At 41.1% G+C, this 21432-nt stretch overlaps 1 protein-coding gene across 1 annotated transcript; it reads right to left on the reverse strand.

Annotated features, from left to right (window-relative positions):
- Window positions 1-19608: 19608 nt before the first annotated feature.
- On the reverse strand, window positions 19609-20761 carry LOC132056537 (uncharacterized). Its single transcript, XM_059448783.1, has one exon. The coding sequence runs from the start codon at window positions 20436-20438 to the stop codon at window positions 19713-19715; it is 726 nt and encodes a 241-aa protein (XP_059304766.1). The 5' UTR covers window positions 20439-20761; the 3' UTR covers window positions 19609-19712.
- Between the last annotated feature and the right edge of the window lie 671 nt (window positions 20762-21432).

Here is a 21432-nt window from a genome sequence, read left to right on the forward strand (position 1 = left end):
TTTGTTATTCTTGAGAAAAAATAATATTAATAATAACATGATAAATAAACATTTTGGTATTTTTGGATATGTACTTACTTTCCATACTTCCGTTTCGATTATGACCCGTATTTGATTATTGTATGTTACCGCTTTGCATACTCAACATATTCCGTACCGACCCCTTTCTTCGGGTCGTTGCTTGCCGCCGAGGGCGTACGCACACATTGGCGACCCGCGCCTAGGACACCTTTATCACGCTCGTTGGAGTGCTCCTCTTATTCCTCGAGCCCGTATTTTGGTATACACCCTTCGATGTACATATTTGGTTGTTCGAGGGTACGCGGGCCCTCCCGTCATATGATTCTCGTCTTTTCTCGTTTTAGAGGTCCGTGGATATATACGTGTGGGTTGTGCCCCGATCCTGTTCGGTTAGACTTGTATGATATATATTTTGACGATTCTCTCGCCATGGCGGCACTTGTCGGCTTGCGTATATATATAAATGTCGATCTGTTATTTTGTGTGGCCTTTGTTGGTATTCTTCGCATGCGGGGGTTATTTTGGATAGTCGAAAACAAAGAAAACTCGCAAAATTTTTTTCTGGAAATAATATAAGTTTGAAACATAGCCTTACCGGCTTCTGATATATCTGTGTTTGTGTTTGCAATAGTTTGACACTATATGTGATTCCGTTGAATATGTGTGTTCGGGTGCCCAGTTCGGGCGCTAGTCGCGGCCTACGGGGTTGGGTCGTGACAGAAGTGGTATCAGAGCAGTTTGTCCTCGGAGTGTCCACAGATCGTGTACAGTAGAAGTCTTGTTTATCGATGTGTTGTGCACCGCATCTATGTACGAGGGCTACGGGACATTTAGGATGTTGTCTTTTCTTCCGATCTTAGATCGTGCGATAGAGGCTCGTGTTATCGGGATGACTGCGCCGACGAAATGTTGTTTTCGAGCGATGCCTCCGAGGAAGGCCACGGGCGCCCGGAGAGCAGTACAACGGCGGTGAGACCGAAGTAGAGCCCGGATAGCTGCGGGGCTCGCGCTCGGATTGAGCCAGAAGATGGTGCCTCCGACGGCTGGATCTCCGCTACGCCCCGCCGGTATCGGAGGATTTGGAGCGACCACGGTGCGGGCACGAGCGGCTCCGCCGGCTCGCGGCACCGTTAGTACCCCCGGCCCCCGGCCGGGGGCGGAGGATGGGACCTGCGAGAGGCGGTCCGGTTATTGACTCGGTTGGTAGCGGGCGAGTTCACGGACGGGGAGCGAGGGGGATGATCGTGTGATAGGGCGCAGCCGGTGGAGGGCCGTGATTTTCTACTTTGTGGGCCACCGAGTTTTCGGGTCGAAAGCCCGCAGAGGGACCCCTCGTGAGTTCATCCGAACGGATGCGTGCGTACCTACGATTGATTAGTGCTTCGAGACGAGTCGGTTGAGATGGCGTCATACGGTTGCACGATGTGGCGGCTAATTGGTATGAGTCGTGGATGCGTCCCGAGCGGGGGTGCCCCTCCAACCGTATGGGCGAGTTTATTGAGAGCTTTCTGGCCCATTTTACATTCCGAGGTGAGGGCGAGCCGGGGTAGACGGTTCTGTTGTTAGCGAGAGGGGCAGGCAGTTCGGGAGTACGAGTTTAGAGTTTGATTCGGCGACGAATATGCACCTACATATGTTGTGGCTGTGGTGACGGCCATGCGCGGAAGTATATAGTAGGGGCGGACATCCCGGTACTTCGTTGACGGTTAACGCGGTGTTCGCCGACCCCGGCTGACCGTGGATATTGCCGTATACGAGGCCACGTGCCCGAGGCATGGAGGACGAACGCGAGAAGGCGCCGGCTGACGACGGGGATTATGACCGAGCCGGCCCGAGAGGGCCGGATGGCGGCATAATGCAGGGAGTCTCGAGCGGCCCGGCCTCGGCCCGGCCGACGCGGATGTCACTCCCCGGCCCGGCCACGGAGCACACACACACGGCCTCTCGGGCCCCGGGCCGGATGGTGCGGGGTATTTTAGGCGGGGGCGAGCTCCGGGGCTCGGGCTCGCGGTTAGACGGAGATTCCGGCCGGTGGAGAGCCACCCCTACCCCGATGTCCTCGGCCTGGGGACGCCACTCGGGGAGTGTTATCGTGCCACGTGCGCTTGCTTTTACCCCGTGGCCGGCGGGGCCACTTTGGCGAGGGATCGTCCACTCGGTGGCGGTCTGCGGGGGGAGACGCTCGGCCCTCTCGGCCGGGTCGATTCTTGGTTCGTTTCTCCTTCGTATCTATGCGCCGATGAAGGGGGCGGAAAGACATCGACTTTCCGTGGTAGTGGTAGAGGCCGTGGCGAGCCCCCCGCCCGGCGGTCCATCGAACCGCTATATGCGTTGACCGGGATGGCGGGATCGGTGAGGCGCCATCGGATGCGGGTACGAGTAATTTAGACTTTTAATTGGTTATGCCGATTGATGTATAACCGTATGTGATAGCGTGAGAGAAACTCCCCAAACTGCTTGTAAGACTCGTAAGGTTAGTTTAACATTCGAGGACGAATGTTCTAAAGGCGCCATCCCGAACACGCATTCCCCCCCTTTAGAACATTCGTCCTCGAATGTTAAACTAACCTTACGGGTCTTACAAACAGTTTGGGGGAGTTTCTCTCACAGCTATCACATACAGTTCATACATCAATCAGCATAACCAATTAAAGAGTCTAAATTACTTGAGGATTCACAAAAGACTAAGCAATTGGCATCGAATGCGTCGTAATTTCACGACACATCACAACCTCCAAACTTATACTTTTGCTTGTCCTCAAGCAATTAAAGCAAAACTATAACATTTGACAATTGCTAAGGTACTACAGTGATGGTAGTGATAAGTTAAACGCATGCATTTAAAAGATGATTACCCCTTCCTCTTATTGTCAAACATGGTGCATTTCCTCAAAGGTCGAGCATTAACCAACCGCTTCACTTGGTGACACAATGTTACTCTAGCTTTTAAGGGAACGGCTTCAAATGACGCGCCAAGAAGTAATTCTTTCATTAAGCTTAGTAATCCACACGCCCTCACAAAAAGACCAAAGAAAGTCCCACTAACACATATATTCACCAATAACAAAAATGGGACAAAAGACGAATAAGAGAGAACAACTACGCTCGTAAAAGATGATGTACAAGTACACAAATGCGATGCCATTAGCTTGCCCTTTAAGTATTTCTCCACTAATGTAAATACACTTTGTTCAAAATCAACTAGGACTTGCGGGTTATAATGAAGGTTTGAGGTTAAGGTGGGGTGTATTTTGGATAAGAGTGACTTGACGTCTCCCTAAGCATTCTCGAACACGCTTCCTTCACCTAATTCGTCCCTTCTTCATCATTTAAGCATTTACCGCCCATTAGTACCTCCTTTAGCCAACACCATTATTACTTCCCTAGCTTCCCCATTTATTTCTTAAGTCACAACCATTATTTACACACTCGTGTTCACAACTACACATACAATTTATATGCACATATACATACTGTTCTATACATATATATAAATGTACACTTTTTTTTTTATTGTGCCCTCTAACTTTCCATCACATACCACACCTTTTCTTGCCAACCACTACCCCCAAACGTTAGGCGTTTTAGCCTATTTTAGCATATTCGACTCACTTAGGGAGATAGGGTGCCAAAAGGTGGGTAAACAAGGGCAAAAGGGACAAGGCTTGTCACAAGGTTGTAATAAAAGAAAAGAAAAACAAAGTTAAGGCTCGAAAAGGGGTTAACTAGGATAGATATGCAATGGGTAGGAATTTTTAGGTTTAGTGGCGATCCAAAGAAAGCCTAATATCCTCTTTCAAACAAGTGTAGTTTAGGATTTCGCGTTGAGACACTTTTCGGACAAGTTCTAGATCACAATTATGCACAAGACTAGAATAATAACATCTCACAACACATGGATTACTTTACTATTTTCTAATTACTTCTCAACCTATCATTCTAGGCTTTGCAAAACAACTATGTCACCAAACGAGTCATGTTAGTGTTGCTCTTTCCCTCTAAGTACATATGCACTAAAATTTTTTGGGAGGAGTATTATTAAAACACGATGGAAAAACAAAACAAGATGAAAACATTTATGCTACAAACTGATCAACCATCACTGTCATACTTGGCAATGAAAAACTAAGAGTACACGAAACATAAAACATGAACTATTCTACATAAAAAAAAAATAATAATAATAAAAAAAAAACATAAAACATGAGTTGTCCCACCCCCAACAAAAATAATATGCAGTGTCCCCAATACATCAAATGTAGTACAAGAGATGAGTAGCTCACGAAGGATGCGTCAGGCGTCCGATGGTGTCAGATCAGAAGGAAGGACTTCCAACGGAGGCACTATCAATGGAGACGTCTCAGTATCACTCTCCACTGTTGCCTCTGGCCCGGGTGTCACTATTTCAGAGCCCACAAATGGTGGCAATGGCATGTCAGTTGGAGGGGGGGCGGATGAACTGGCCTCACCCCCCCTCGAGGGTTGGGATGCCCCCCTTGACTTCCTGCTCGCCTCAAAGGACTGCTACATGGCCACATATGTGTCAATCTCGTCCTTAGGAATACCAGTAGCCCGGGCTGAAGTACGCGCCTCTACGAGACGCTCTCTCTCTCGGGCCTCCTGCTCTGTCTCACCAACTCAAGACGACTGTACCCTCTCAACAGCTGGGTCACCCTCAAGCTCCTCGTCGAACTCTTCCTCACTTTCCTCCTCCTCCTCCTCCTCTTCTTCTTCTTCTTCTTCTTCTTCTTCTTCATTTTCTTCTTCCTCCTCAGCTATCTCCTTAACTCTTTTCCCCAAAGGCATGGTGGTTGTTGTGGGCCCAGTAGAGAATAAGGAGGCATGGGATGTTAGAATGGGTGCACTGAGCTCAATGTCTGGAACTTTCAACACCCGAATATCCTCCTTGACCTTTGCCAGGTCTGCCTGAATGGCTGGAAGTCCTCCTTCACCACCCCGCCTCAATACGTTCCAATCGAAGATCGATCTGGCGTACATGCTCCTTAATTTTGTCCTGCTCATTTCGAATATCTGTGACAGCCTGAGTATATGGTACCATCGCTGCCTCAATAGCCTCTTTCACAAAATTAGGAAGCCTTTCCACAAGCCAATTTACCTTAGCATCCGCTGCCCGAAGCACTCGCATACCCTCGCTAGAAACCTCACGAGCTGCTGTGATGGATGATGGAATAGGAGCAGAAGGACCTGTAGTGGACGATGGAGCACTCGAAGGGTCAGGCCTCGAAGCCGGAGGCACAGAACTAGGAGTTGTAGCATCATCATCTGTGGCCAAGTCCTTGGGCTCAAGAATGTGAGCATCGAAGTACTTGTCATGAGGCTCTCGTTGTTGGGACTACTTTCTCTTTCTAGTTCCGGTTCCCGACTTGGTGTAATCTATCGTTTGGTCGACCTTTAATATCACTCGTCCAGGGGGAATATCACGAACCGTCTTTACGGCGCAATTCGGTGATCAAGCCAAGAAAAAGGGAATGATGTGCTTTTTCTTTTGAGTGGACTTATTTTTTATCTCATCCCTGATAATTACCCTCACATTGACGAGGTACCCGGACATGAGTAAAGCAATGAGAATACACTTCACAATGGGCATGTCGGTGTTGTTCTAGGAGGGAATCACCCGCGATGACACTAGTGATAGCCAAAACTTAGCTTCGCGGTTGAAGGTGTTCTTCTCGATTTTGCATCTTTCTTTGTCATGAAACGTATCCGGATTGTGAACAATCACATGGGTTCCCGAGGCACATCCCAACTCAAGCAACCCAGCTCGCTCATTTGCTTTGAGCCTTCGGGTTCTCCATTCTTAAATCATATTCGGGGAATTCACCGAGGCCAACCTTGAACAGCCCCGTTTCTCTTCGCATCACTCATATATGATGGAAGTTATGGTGTCAACAGTGCAATTAATATCCTTCCCCCGAACCGAAACCTAACAGAAGTGTTCTACATTTTTCTTGGATTGGCGGCGCGAGATTTTTGCATTCAACTTGGCCGCATAAAACTCGTATAAGAATTCCATCACAAGGGCACCGATGGAATATTTAGGGGAGACATGAAATAGGTCCATCTCAAGGCCTCGAGCTTACGAATGATGCCCGGGCATTGGTCGTGTAGACCATCAAAGTGACCCTCTTTTCTATAATGAAGCCCGGACTGGATTTCCATCGGGTTTAATAACGCTCTAAGCCTTGTACAGGTCATCCAGATCCAGGCACGGTCGGAAAATTATCATGCTCCACCGCTTCCCCGCGATCTTTCACCTCTTGTAACGAAAGTCCTCGGGCTCGAGGTGAGGAAGCCTCATGTGTCCCCTCTTGGTAACCATCGGGATCGGATCCGCGTGTGCCTTTTCTTTTCTTCTAGAGGTGGAGGCTTGTCGTGTTGCTTTCTTTTCCTCCACCTTGTGCTTTATTTGTTCGAGCCATCCCGCACATCACACAAAAATATACCCACTATTTATGGTGCTCTTTAAGTAAGAAGAAACAAGCAAGGCAAAACATAGCAATGCAGGGTTGCATCACCTGCGAAACACCACATGCGAGTCGCATGTATGACATGCCACTCGCATGTAGTGTCGCGAAATTGAATTTTATAAGTACAATACCGGACTTGAGTATTGTTCTTGATTCGCATGTTCAACATTTTTTGCCACTTCGCGAGATCTTTGCACGCTCTCTTTGTGGTATAGAATCGAACACATTTTTGCTGTTGTCTTTTTTTTTTTCGAATACAGAGATATATACACAACACATATTCACAGGCAATCACATTCGCACACACACAAGAACATACTCATGTAACTATTTCCCTTAAGAGGGCGTCACCCCGTCTATCATTAGGAAAAGCTATTTAATCACTCGTGCCAATGTTCGATGGTTGTCTTCATTGCTTCATCAATTGTATCAATAATCAAAACAACACTCATATCCGCCGGTTGTTTCATTGACTTGCAAATATGGAAAGTGATCTCTTCATCATTCATCCTAAATTTCAAATCACCTCTCTCCACATCCACGAGAGCATGCCCCGTAGCTAAGAATGGTGTTCCCAAGATTATGCGAACTTCAAAGTTAACTTCGCAATCCAAGATCACAAAATCGGCCGAAAAAATAAATCGATCCACTCTCACAAGCACATCATAAGCATGCCAATGGGCCGCTTTACGGTTCTATCCACCATAAGTAATCTCATCGTGTTGGGATGGGGAGTGCCCAATCCCAACTTATTGAATATAGATAGCGTCATCAAATTGATGCTTGCTCCAAGATCACATAGCAAACTTGTATTTACTGATTGTGCACGGAATTGTGAATGCTCCGGGGTCTTTTTTTTTGTACCAAAGCTTTGGTAACAATTGCACTACAATGATGAGTGCCTCCCAATGTTTCAAGGCCAGGACTCCTTCTTTTGGTCACAAGATCTTTCATGAACTTTGCATAACTGGGTATTTGCTCAAGTGCCTCAACCAATGAAATATTTATTGAGAGCCCCTTTAATCGTTCGATGAACTTGAGGAATTTTCCATCGTCCGCTTTCTTTGCCAATCGTTGAGGAAATGGAGGAGGAGGCTTCATCACGGGCGGTGAAGCCCTTTGTACCTCCACTACCGCTTCCTTGCTTTTTGAAGCATCATTAATTTCCGGAGCATCTTCAAAAACAATGGGATTTTCAATACTAGCCCGATTCTTCTTAGAAGTCTCTTCTTCTTCAACAACAATGGGTTCTTCAATCATTTTCTCATCATCACCCAACACATCATCTTTCACCAATGCCTCTGTACCAATTGTTTTACCACTCCTAGTAGTAATTGCATTGCGTTTAGGATCACCATCATTCCTTGGATTTGCAACCGTATCACTAGGGAGTGCGCCTTTTTGCCTTTGGTTGAGGATAGCCGAGATTTGGCCAAATTGAGACTCCAATTGTTTAATGGAGGTGGAGTGTGAACTTACAACTTGCCCCATTGATTTCACCTCATCTCTTGTCTCCTTGCAAAAGGTATCGGTGGATTCCACTTTCTTCAACACTTTTGACAACATATCTTTAATTTTTGAACTAGCGGGATCGCTAGTGGGCGATTGACTAGAACTTTATTGATTCCCCTTTGGAGGGACATACGGATTTGAACTCCGATGATTGTTGTAGTTGTTGTTGTAACCCCCTTGATTGTTGTCACGATTTTCTCTCCAATTGGAGTTACCTTGATCTTTGTTCCAACCTTGATTCCCTTGACCTTGCCGCCAAGATTCTTGACTCGGACCTTGGTAGTTCGGACAGGAACCCTCCCTTTGATTGTTGACATAAATTGCCTCCTCATCATACATTTGGAAACATTACTCATCTGGAGAACCCCCTTCATAAAATTCTATCGGATTCACTTTTTTCCGCCACCCATGACATGTTTTGTAAGAAGGTCCATTTGGGTGACAAGTTTAGCCATGGATTTATCTCTCTTTTCCTCCTTCTTAATCATCTCACGAGTGAGCACATTTTTGGAGGAACTTCCTCCACCTACTTTCGAATCCCTAGTGTGCCATGCTTCATTAGTCTCGATCAATTTATCCAATAATTCATAAACAGTGGCATAAGAATTATCCATAATAGATCCTTCCGCGATGTTGTTCGCCACTGATTTGTTGACCGAGTCTAAAGACCTATAAAATGTTTGTAGAAGCACACTATCGGGCAATCCATACTTGGGACAGCTTTTGACTTTCTTTTTAAAATGAATTCAAGTTTCATGGAGAGCCTCATCAGGAAGTTAACGAAAGTTGTTGATTTCATCACGGAGTTACAACATCCGAGATGGAGGGAAGAACTTCTTGAGGAGTACTTCGGTCAATTCCTCCCAAGTAGTGATGGATCCGGACGGGAGATCATCTAACCAAGCCGTGGCTTCCCCCGTTAGGGAGTACGGAGAGAGCTGTAGCTTGACTGTTTCAATTGAGATGCCCGGATGCACATTGGTAGAACACACCCCAAGAAAGTTCCTAAGGTGCCTATTCGGGTCATCTTTGGGTAGACCGCCAAACAGGCCCTTAGTGTTGAGCAGGTGTAGCATTGTGTTGGTCATATGGAAACTCGAGTTTCCAATTAGAGGCGGGGGCTGAATTACGACTGCATAGCCTGCCCCCGCAGCCTCTTCGACGATCACCACTAGTGGATTTTAAATGGAATTACCATCCTCATCCATACTGCCTGCACAACACGCAACAACAAAAGAAAATAAGAAGAGAAATAAAGACTAAAAGTAAAGTTTTACACTAGTTAGTAAATTTTTAGACCGTATTCCCCGGCAACGGCGCCAAAATTTGATACGCCCAAATTACACCTTTAATATCAGGAGTAAGCGGTCGTTGTCAAATATAGAACCCAACGAGGTTGGGGTGGAATCTCACAGAGAATACAATGATGAAATATACTTGTTAAGTGTAACGCTCGACTATTAGTCTATATTTCAAGGGAAAGGGGAATATAATAGTAATTGGTTTGATGTTTGTTCATTAATGATTAAGAGTTATTAAAAGATGTAAACTATTGGTAAAAGGGACTAAGGTTGTGGTTCCAATGGAAAGTAATGCACTTGGGTATCACTTCAACTCATTCATATGCCTAGGTGTATTAAACCAAGGGTCACGTGATTCTTGCCAAAAGTTTTCCAATCAAATTAGCAAATTTCATCCTAGGCTTTTTCAAGCCCTAGAATATTTTATAAGAGAACACCCATTTAGCCTCAACTAGCTTTCTTATTCCTAGCTCAAGCTATTAGATGGATTTAATGACCCAAATTGTTGCTAGTAACTCTTTTCCTAACCTCTACTTTCTTTTCCAAGCAAAGTAATGGTATTAAGGCACAAGTAATGTTGTACACCATCACAAGACATTAACACTTGAAGAGTTAATAGAAAACACCATTAGCATATAAATGAAGTATGAATATGAAACCCAATCACATAACTAACACATTTGGTCCCACAACCTTAGCTAAAGAGATTAGCTACTAATGTTCATTAAAAGTAAAGCAATAATATAAAGTGTATTCATAAAGCTTACAAAAGTATTGAATGGAGAAGATGAAAAAAGCAAAGGAATCTCTTAAAAGCTTCACTAACCAATAATAAATGAGGTCCACAAAAAGACAACTTTAAAATCTGTAGAATAATGAGTCCAAGACCCTAGAAATCCATTTATAGACTTTCCAAAACGGGAACCAATTCCAGACAAAAATACCCCTGCGCATTTGGTGCGAATCGCACTTGGTGTCGCACTCGCAGGTTGCACCAAAGTCTCGCAGGTACTGCATCTTCAAACAGCTGTGGTGCAGCATCTGCTGCATCAGGTGCGACTCGCATGCACCACATGCGACTCGCATGTGGTACTCGCATGTGCTGCACCACTATCTTCAGTTCTGAGTATCTCTATCATCGGATCTTTGCCTGCGTACCTGCACTGCAGTACGATACATGCGACTCGCAGGTGATGTTTGGTTCACTTTAGCTGGTTTTTGCTTCATTTTACCTCAAGTTGCTTCCAACACTTGTTGATACGCAAATCAACACAAAAACACGACAAACGATATCAAAAGTACTTGAGGATTCACAAAAGACTAAGCAATTAGCATCGAATGCACCGTAATTTCACGGCACATCGCCACCCCAGGTTGGTAAGGCTACACCAATACCAGAGGATTACAGGGCGAACAACAGTGCTCCAAATCAAGTTAAACAGCTGAGCTACTTTCCTCCTGTGATTAAAATGGGGGGAAAAGGTTGTAAAGCTTAATTTGATTGAATTGGAACACCAAAAACAGAAGTGGGATAGTGCTTTAATTGGCTATGTTGTTGGGAAAAACCTTACGTTCAAGTTAATGCTGAAGTTTGTGTATGCTATTTGAAATTTTGTGGAGACCCCAGAGTATTCTTACACAAGGATGGTTATTTCATTTTCAAATTTGCTATTGAACAAAATAAACAGGATGTTCTGGAATATGGACCATAAACCTATAACTATCGACTAATGGTGCTCAAACAGTGGATTGCTTATTTCCAAATGGGAGCTGAGCCAATACGAAAGATGCTCTTATGGTTGAACTTCCCTAATCTACCTGTTCATTATTGGGCTATTGAGAATCTAGGTCGCATAACAAGTTACCTAGGAAGGCCTATTTACATAGATAAATTAACTGCTGAGCAGGATAGAATTGCTTATGCAAGGATACTCATTAAACTTGATATAACACAGCCACTACCAGATCAAATGCTAATTGAGAAGGCTAATGGTATTTGCATTAATCAGCAGATAGACTATGATTGGTGGCCAGAGTATTGTCAAGACTGTACGTGTTTGGGTCATGCAATTAAGAAGTGTCCTGTGAAACTAGCCTAGAAAACTGATCCAATACTCACTGCAACTGCCCCACCAGCTTAGATAAATGCTCCAAAAGCCAAGCAGAAGAAACAACAGACTCAGTGGCTTGCTAAGGCAATCTCAAATAATCAGGCTGAGACTTCTCAGGCCACAACAATAGCAAAGGCCCCTGATACTGAACAACAACAGGTTGATACTGATTTAAAAACAACTACAGACCTTGTGAAAGAAGTTGAGAGGCAGAAGGATGCAGTTCAAATATAGGTAAATAAGGATACTATACAAGCAACACATAAAAGGAGGCAGGAAGAACTCAATTCTCTGGGTATTGTACTTGATGTTGATGGTAATAAGGGTCCTAAACAGCCCTCTTCAGAACCACCATGATATTTAGCTCATGGAATATCAGGGGGCTGAATCGATACCCTTTAAGCAGAAAGAATTGAGATCATTTATGCTTAAACAAAGGATAGATCTCTTGGGATGCTTGGAAACAAAGGCTAAGGAGGTTAGAGCAGCTAAAATAAAGGCTTTTTTTTGGTGCAGAATGGACCTGTCATGCTGATTATTCTATTGAACCTAATGGAAGAGTTTGGTTATACTGGAAACAAAACAGGGTACAAGTTTCAATTCTTATATCTAGACCACAACTGGTACACTATTATGTAGAAGAAAGGGTCTAATTTTGCAGCTTATATGACTTTTGTGTATACTTTAAAAACCAATGCTGGAAGGAAGGACATCTGGGAGACATTGAGAGGCATCCACCCTAACACGGGAGAGCCTTGGTTAATTCTTGGTGATTTCAATACTGAGGTCTCAGTTGATGATAGACTAAATGGTGTACCAGTTCATCAGTCTGAAGTTCAAGATTTCCTAGACTACATTGAAGACATAGGAGCTGATCATCTAGAAAAAAGAGGGTGTGACTACTCTTGGTGCAATAAAAGAGATACTAATGTGAGAATATATAGCAGAATAGACTTGATCCTGGAGAATAGCCAATGGTTTAAATATGGATATTTGGAGGCTTTCTTTGGCAATCCAGGGGTGTTTGATCATTCCCCAATTATTGTTGATACTACTGTCCAACATCAGCTAAGCCATAAACCTTTCAGGTTATTGAATGTATTATTGAAACATGAGCAATTTGGACAAATAGTGCAACAGACCTGGGCTCAACAGGTGACAGGACATACTATGTTTAGGGTGTGGAAAAAGTTACAAATACTGGTTGTGCAAGCAAAGTCCCTGAACAAAGACATGTCTTCCCTGGAGAAAAAAAATTGAGAGGTGCAGACTGAAATACAGCACAACATGTTTGATAACTCTCTCATCACCACCGAAAGACAACTCATCACCCAGATCCAGAGATGGGATATAATTCATGAGCAAGTTTTAAGGCAAAAATCAAGGGCTACATGGATAGCATGGGGGTACTCAAACACCAAGTTCTTGCATGCTCACTTTAAAGCAAGACAGTCAAGGAACACAATATCTTCCATTTTTAATGATCAAGGAGATAGGCTTACTGAACCTAGATTGGTGTAGCAGGAATTTATTACATTCTTCAAGCAGTTACAAGGCATAACTACTATAGAATTGCCCTGCCTTGACAGAGAGATTGCTAGGGATAGCCTATGTATGACAACAGAGCAGCAGAGATAGTTGCTCACCCCTGTTACTAAGAAAGATATCCTGGCAAATCTAAAAATCTTACCAAGTGACAAAGCACCTGGAATTGATGGATTTCCTGCAGAATTTTTCAAAGTTTTTTGGCCTGTGGTAGGAGAAGAGGCAACAACTGCTGTCTTACAGTTTTTTGATAATGGTGAGATGCCTAAAAGTGTTAATTGTACTACAGTGACCTTAGTACCAGAAGTGGCAAGTCCTAACTATGTGAAAGAGTTTAGACCAATTGCTTGTTGTACCACTGTATTGTCACGCCCCGAACCATGGCCTGGGCGTAACACGGCACTCGGGCCTTGCTTGCATGTGTCCGAGCGAACCTCATGCCTTGCTTGTCAACATGGGCATCAAAACAATATATCTATATGATGCAATTTAAATAAATCATGAAAATATAATTTGCGGAATAAGTCTTGAAATTATCTCATAGCATGAAAATTCATGAAAACGTAATAGTCTGCAAACATGAAAGCATAAGCGACTACGTGAACTAATATACGTCTATGAAACCTCTAAAACATGTCGAATACTAACTACCGGGACATGGCCACAGGACTACCATAAACTGCATATTAATATAGACTCCATGTTGAACCCCGAGAGGAGTGGGGCTCACCAATAAGATGATAATCGAGGTGATCTCTACGCGCGGGTGTATGCTCACGAAAATCGGTATATGTACCGTGAAGTGCGGGCCCGGGTAAAAGGGACGTTAGTACATGGTGAATAGTACTAGTATATAAAACCTGTGAAATGAAGAACATGGCACAACATAGGTATAGGACATGAGCTGAAGCTAATGTAACTTGAACATGAGCATGAAACGTGAGTAAAGTCTGAAAACGATAATTCATGAAAATACATATATATAAAACTTCTTGTAACGTGGGGAATGCTATAGTGTAACCAGACAACATGATGCGGTACTTGCGTCCTACCCGAGAACACTCACACCTTGCCGGGGATATGAGATTTAAGTAATAATAAGCATGTAAGGATCAAAGCTGCATAATGAAGGTGTTGCCTCCTTTGCGACAACCACTTATCCTACGGTGGCGACGTAGTTTCGGGCTATACGAGCCTTCTCGGTTAACTAAGCAATCCCAAAAACATGAACATGATATAGTTGGCTAAGAAGCCTATGATTTTCGTGAAATAACTTGTAAATAGCTTGTAATCATGATTTCACAAAATAACTTGTAACATGGTTTCATGAAATATCTTGTAATATGGTTTCATAAGATAACTTGTCATAGTATTGCAAACATGTTCTTGATTCATGAGTAATAACAATAGTTCATAATTATATATATAATTGACTTGAAAACATGCTTGTAACTTACTACATAAAATCATAAAATTTCATATAAACATAATGAGAATACATGAGGAAGAATTCATGATTCATGGATTAAGCTAGGGTTCCTAATAACCGTAATGGAAGATTAGGAATACAATAACGAATATAGATACAGAATTCATGTACATAAATACATAACTATGGGCTACCAATATGTTGGGTTTAATGCCCTAGGGTTTGAACTTCATGGATATCAAGAAACGGAGCATGGGGAAGAACGTAGAGATTCTCACATGTGGATGGAAGTTCTACATACCTTAGTCGCTCCAAAACTTGAATTAAAGACTTGAGCTTTGAAGAGGATTTCCAAAATCTTGAATTCTTGAACCTTGAGATGGGTTTTCTTGAAAACCTAGTTTTAGGAATGATAATTTCTTATTTAGATCATTAGAGTATATGTTAGAATTGAGTTGGAATAATTAGAGTAGGCTTACCTTGGTGTTCTTGATGATGGGAGAGGGTAGGAGGTCGTTCTAGGGCTTGAAGGAATGAAAAATAATGATTTGAACTGATATGGACGAATATATACTGTTCGGAAAATTGTAGTTTACGTGCGGCACGGTCTTTGGCCGTATTTTGAAATACGGCCGTATTAAAAGGACTTTATGCTTCAACGTCTCTTGATAAAATGGCCATAACTCTTTGCACGGACGTCTGTTTGACCCCCATAATATGCCGTTGGAAAGGTATTTCAAAGCTCTACAACTTTCATCAAGGAAGTTTTCCCAAATTCCAAATACATTTTGAAATACGGGCCGTATTTTGAAATACGGTCCGTATTTAACAATGTAAAATTCAAATGTCAAATTCCAGAATGCTCAGAAATCCTTGGCATCAGTTTACGACTTGGTTTACGGCCCGTATACTGAAATACGGTCACTGTTCATGGGCGTAAACCCCCATCTTACAACTGAACAGGGAAATTTCAATTCTCACATCCTTTATCTACTTCTCTAAGTCTAGGATCATGGTCAAAGCTTAGGTTAAAGATACGAGGTGTTACATGTATATAAGTTGATTGCTAAAATTCTAACTGCCAAACTGAAGACAGTGGTGGATCACCTTGTACGTTCTTTCCAATCTGCTTTTATAGAGGGAAAGAACATCTTGGATAATGTCATAATTGCACATGAGCTTATTAAAGGGTATAGTCAGAAACATGTGTCCTCAAGGTGTTTTATGAAGACTGATATTAGAAAAGCTTATGATTCAGTAGAGTGGGATTTCTTAAAAATGGTTCTTCTGGAGTTTGGATTTCCTAGTAATTTAATTGGATAAAGACATATGTTACTACTGTGAGCTATTCACTGCTGATTAATGGGAACCTAACTGAGATATTTCAAGCAAAGAAAGGACTCAGACAGGGTGACCCCATGTCCCGGTACTTGTTTGTATTGGTCATGGAATATCTAAACAGGTCACTTAAGCAGCTGAGGCATGATCCAAACTTCAGTTATCATCCTAAATGTCAGAGAATGCAGTTGGTGCACATTTGTTTTACTGATGACCTACTAATGTTTTGTAGGGCTGATAAGAGTTCCATTCAACTAATGCTAAAGGCTTTTGAGCATCTCTCAGGTGTGTCAGGTCTTCATTCAAATCTCGAGAAAAGTCAATTCTATGTGGCTGGTGTTACAAATGATTTCAAGAATGAGATACTTTAGGAGATGAGGTTTACACTTGGAGAGATACCCTTCAAGTACTTAGAGGTACCCCTCTCATCCAGAAAGCTAAATATTCATCAGTGTTTGCCTTTAGTTGAAAGAATTATTTCCAGAATAAGGTGTTTGTCATCCAAATTGCTCTCATATAGTGGAAGAGTACAGTTGATTAAAAGTGTATTGTTTGAAATGCAAATTTATTGGGCTCAGGTGTTCCTATTATCCAAAAAAATGATGGCAATGGTGACCACTATATGTAGAGTATTTCTGTGGATAGGAAGTCATGAATACTCAAGGAAGACATTGGTAGCATGGGACTCTATGTGCCTTCCAAGGTTTGTAGGAAGACTGAACCTTATTGAATTTGAGAAATGGAACAAGGCTGAATTTGAGAAATGGAACAAGGCTGCAATATGTAAACTTGTTTGGGCCTTGTCAAACAAGAAGGATACACTGTGGATGCAGTGGATACACAGTGTTTACATTAGAGACAGAAACCTCACTGATATGGAAACACCCAACCAAGCAAGTTGGCATGTAAGGAAGATCTTTGGTGTGAGAAATTGGTTTCTCATTGTTGATGCTATATCTCACCTGCAGCAATTTGCAACTGGAGGAATATTCAGCATAAAGAGCATGTATCAGTCTTTTACTCCTCTACTTCCCAAAGCTAGGTAGAGATGTTTGGTTATATCTAAAGGTGTCTTGCCAAAACACCAGTTTGTATTGTGGCTAGCAATCCAGAAGAGGCTTGCAACTGTAGACAGGCTAGAAAAATGAGAGATTCAAGTCCTAAAGAACTTTGTCTTATGCAATACTGTGTCTGTAGAAACCTTGGATCATTTGTTCTTTGAGTGTAGGTATCAGTGGATAGGGATAACAAGACAGGCTAGAACATGGGCTGAGGAAACAGATTGGCTAATTAAGCAGATGACAAACAATAGACCTAGAGCAGCTGTCCTGGGATTCATGTTTGCTGTAACAGCGTACCAAGTATGGGAAGAAATAAACAAAAGAAGATTCAAGGCTAAGTCTAAGTCCAATGTGTTGATCATCAGAGATATTAGACTACAATTGCATATTAGAGGACAAAGTTACAGTAAATGGAATAAGTTTCTAGCAAGTTTAGATAGATATCCTGTATAGGCTATACTGAATAGTTATATGATAGCTCAGAACAAGGAAGTAAGGAGAAACTGGCTTTAGAGTCCAAAAGAGCTAGTTGTGTATAAAGTTTTACTTGGTTAGATAAAATATTTACTTTGGCCAAAAAAAAAAAAAAAAAAAAAAACAGATGTTGTATTATAAATGTCATACTTATTCCTATTAATTCCTTTTTCCCCTTTTATTCTTCGACAATTACTCTTCATTAGGGATATAAAAAAGAATGAGTTTTTCACTTATTCTATTCTTCAGTTTTCCACCTATTCCTTCTTCTTTTTCCTTTTTTTTTTTTTTTTTTTTTTTTTGGAACCGTAAACCTTATAAAATTGGTTGGTTTTGATGTCCTAAATATTAGATAATTAAGTTACTATTCGAACATCTTAGGAAGATATGCATTGAAAGGATAATAAAGGATAATCCTTTATTTGTCTTAATGTAAACTATGATTTTAAAGGATAATAAAGGCAAAAGACATTTCACTAAGGGCCTTCGTGCTTTCAATATAATATAGATTTTTTGGGGACAACAACTATAATTTTATCCCAAACAATTTGAGGTCAACTATTAAGCCTAATTTATGTCATCATCATAGTAATCTACTCTTGAATAAATTGCATTAGCTTAACGTAATAATGATATGCATTGAACTAAAATTAAAAAAAAGATATGGTAAATGAGCATTCATATTGTATAACTGATTTCAACTTATTTGAAACTGCTATTGATTGGACAAATTCTCCTCATTAATTTGGGATTACCCCGACCATCATTCAGTGTTCTTACCAAAACTCTTACGGTGCATATGTATATGATAGAGGCCTATAAACAATCAAAAATTGGCGATACTATCATGATAACATCGAGAAGTCAGTCGTAAACTCGTGTATGGTAGGCACCTATAAGCACCAAAGGTTGATGATGCTATCATGATACGTGGGGAAAGTCAGTAGTGTACTTGATGATATATAGAAGGACCTCTCAAGCTGCATTAACTTCTCGTGGCTAGTAGGGGAACCTTAACAAAATTGAACTAAAAATACTGGATTATAGGATGACAATCCTTCACTTCAGAAGGGTTGGTCTCATACTGACAAACTTCCTCTCACTGAATCCACTCATTTTACGCTAACTAAAGTGAAGCTTAACCGCCAAGGATAGAATTGTATACTCTTGTATTTGAAGACGCTAACGTTTAAGATCTCCTTCTTTCGTGGAGATTCTTTCCTCTCTGACGGGCAGAGATTACCCGTACATGAATGAAAGTCTTAATATAAGGCGATCAAAGTGAAAACCCTACAATACAATACCACAGAAGGTTTGTGTAGCCGATCCAGCTTATTTAAAATTAAGGCGTAGTTATTATAAAAGGATATACATGAGGTTTCTGCAACTAACCTAACCCTAATCCTTTTTCAAATAACCAAACCCTAATCCCAACCCTAATCTTTTTCAAAAGGAATGCACTTTTTAACTTGTATACCGACAAATAATTACAACTTAACAACTAACCTAATCCAAATCCTTTTTGAAATAAGCTAACCCTAATCTTTTTCCAAAGGAACTCACTTTCTATATACCGACAAATAATTAAAACTAGACTTACTTTTAGATGAGTTGATAGTCATTCAAGTTATAGTAATTGACAATCGAAATCACTCATCTTTATTTTGTCTTCAAAAGTCATCTAACTTTATTCAATTAACTTCATGACTAAAAGATTTTGTCTTCAAAAGTCATCTAACTTTATCCAATTAACTTCATAACCATTTTAGTCGGATATATCCCATTCTATTTAATGACGTGACATCCATAAATTTTTAACTAACTTTTTTTAGAAAAATTAAAATTAATATTTAAATTTATTTAGAGCGTAACCCACCCTAAACATGACAACTAATTTGGGATATTAGAAGAATAAACACGACAACTGCTTGGCTAAACATGACAACTAATCCCAATGGCTAAACATGACAATTAATTTGGGATGTTGGAGGAATAAACATGACAACTACTCTGGGAAGCAGGGAGGATTAATCATGGTAACTAATTTTATTACAACATGCGAATCATACCAAGTCTAAAAGGTACCCACAACGTTCACGCATAAGTAGAAACCTTCCCAAAATACCTTAAGCGATCGAGTTAGTCCGCTTAGTTCTGTTCATAATGGGAAATATTAGTTACCGAGTACTTTGCATTTTTCTCCTTTTTGTTAAGGAATTGATGGAGACTGAAATTTCCTTATCCAAAACAAAAGATCCCACAACAATATTTGCAGCAACTGTATCTATGCATCCTTTCTTTACCAACTAATTAAATAATGCGTACAGATACAAAGATATGCAAATCCATTTATATGTCACCATATACATACATACTAAAACTACTTGAATCCTTTGCAAGATGAAAACAAAAACCTAAATTATACACTTTAATCAATCTTTTAACTTGCGGCTAGAGTAGTATATCTTAAAGGCCTTAGGAAGATAGACAGGCAACAAGAAACCAAACAAATTAAAACACCAAAACACCATATTCGCAACAGCTAAACCTCTACCAATATACACCCTCCTCATATTCCCTCCATATTCTTGATTCACTTTCGATATTTCAATCCTCAACCACTCCATAATTGTAAAAATCCTCCTTGAATTGTAAAAAACTGGAACAAATACTCTTATGGGTAGCGAAAATCTATCGGTAAACGTCACTCCTTCCATAAAAACTTGACTCGCTAGCAAGAAAACATGTGGGGCTGCTGCTTTAATACCTTCTTTGTCACCCTCGTAAATTCCATGGAAAATATAAGCTATGGGGAGGAATAATCCTATGAGTGCTCCAATTGAGACGTAAAGATTTAGAATTTTGTTGTTTTCGCCGAAAACAGGAGGCTCAGGTGAATTAATTGGGGGAAAAGCAATTTTGGAAATGAAGTAGATGTAAATTAGAGAGAATAGGACAAAGGCAAAGTCCTCAAGACTCACCACGCCACTAGAAAAGAAGATTATTATAATTGCGAGGACGTTGAGCTGTCGGAAAGTGACGAATTTTCCGTTTTGTTGAGGTTTTTTCTGGGAATTTTTGGTCTGGTTCTTGTCCTGTTCAAAGTGTTCATCTGTGGGTAAACTAATGTCACTACATGGACCAACCCCACCTGACATTTCTTCAAAATCTTGTTCTTGGTTGCTTCTTTTATGAAGTTAAATTTGTTGATATATGGTGATCTTTTTGATGATAATAAGGAATTAGATGGTACTCCTAGTTGAGAAAGTGAACAACCGCTTGAAGTTAAAATTTCAGTAGCTATCATGATTATGGGGACGAGAGGAGTACACGTGGCAGTTGGTGTTGGATAAAATACGTGGCTGGCAAGAGGGGACATTGCAGGTTTTGTATGTTGATGATCAGTTTATCTTATGAATGTCATGTGGGTATTTCATTCGTTAGCTATGGCTTTTTTGTCGTTAGTCAAAATGTTCCAAGCTGCTAAGGAGTCTGTGTCATTCGGCGGTCCAATTGGGGGCTGTCGTGCCATAGTGAGCTAGTATTCCGTAATTTTGCGAGGTTGATTTTAATATGGTCGCTCAACAACAACATACCTAGTTAATCTCACAATAAGTTTGGAGAGGCCCTTTTCGAAGATGGAAGACAAGCTTCCAAGATTTTAATATGATCGCTCAAATAAGAAAAATAAAATTAACAAGATACGTGACTTTTTAAATTTCGTGTTCAGAGAAGTTAACAGAGTACGCAAAAAAAAATTATCTTATATATATAGTATAATGTTTTGCTGAGAAGGTTCAAGTGAACACCCTCCCACTCTCCTAGATTTGCCCCCTGCTTTCGGTGCATAATTTTTTAATACTTTAGGGGTAAATTCACCTATTATCATAGATAATTTTTTATTAGCAAATTTAATATAATAACCTAAAGAATAAGAAAAATGTGTTTACTCTTACATATTGCTATAGATGACAGAAATATTCTGAACGTAGGAGTAAATCGAAGGGCATATACTGGTAATATGTGTAGTTGGACGGTTACGTGGATTTGGTTAGTTTTGTCATCCCGGCTTGACATTAAGATAAGAATGAGTTCTTGTTACTCTTGTTCATTCTACTTCCCACATTTTTAGGATTGTAGCAAGAGTCTGTC

The sequence above is a fragment of the Lycium ferocissimum genome, chromosome 5 (genome assembly GCF_029784015.1).
Source record: "Lycium ferocissimum isolate CSIRO_LF1 chromosome 5, AGI_CSIRO_Lferr_CH_V1, whole genome shotgun sequence".
Classification (NCBI taxonomy): domain Eukaryota; kingdom Viridiplantae; phylum Streptophyta; class Magnoliopsida; order Solanales; family Solanaceae; genus Lycium; species Lycium ferocissimum.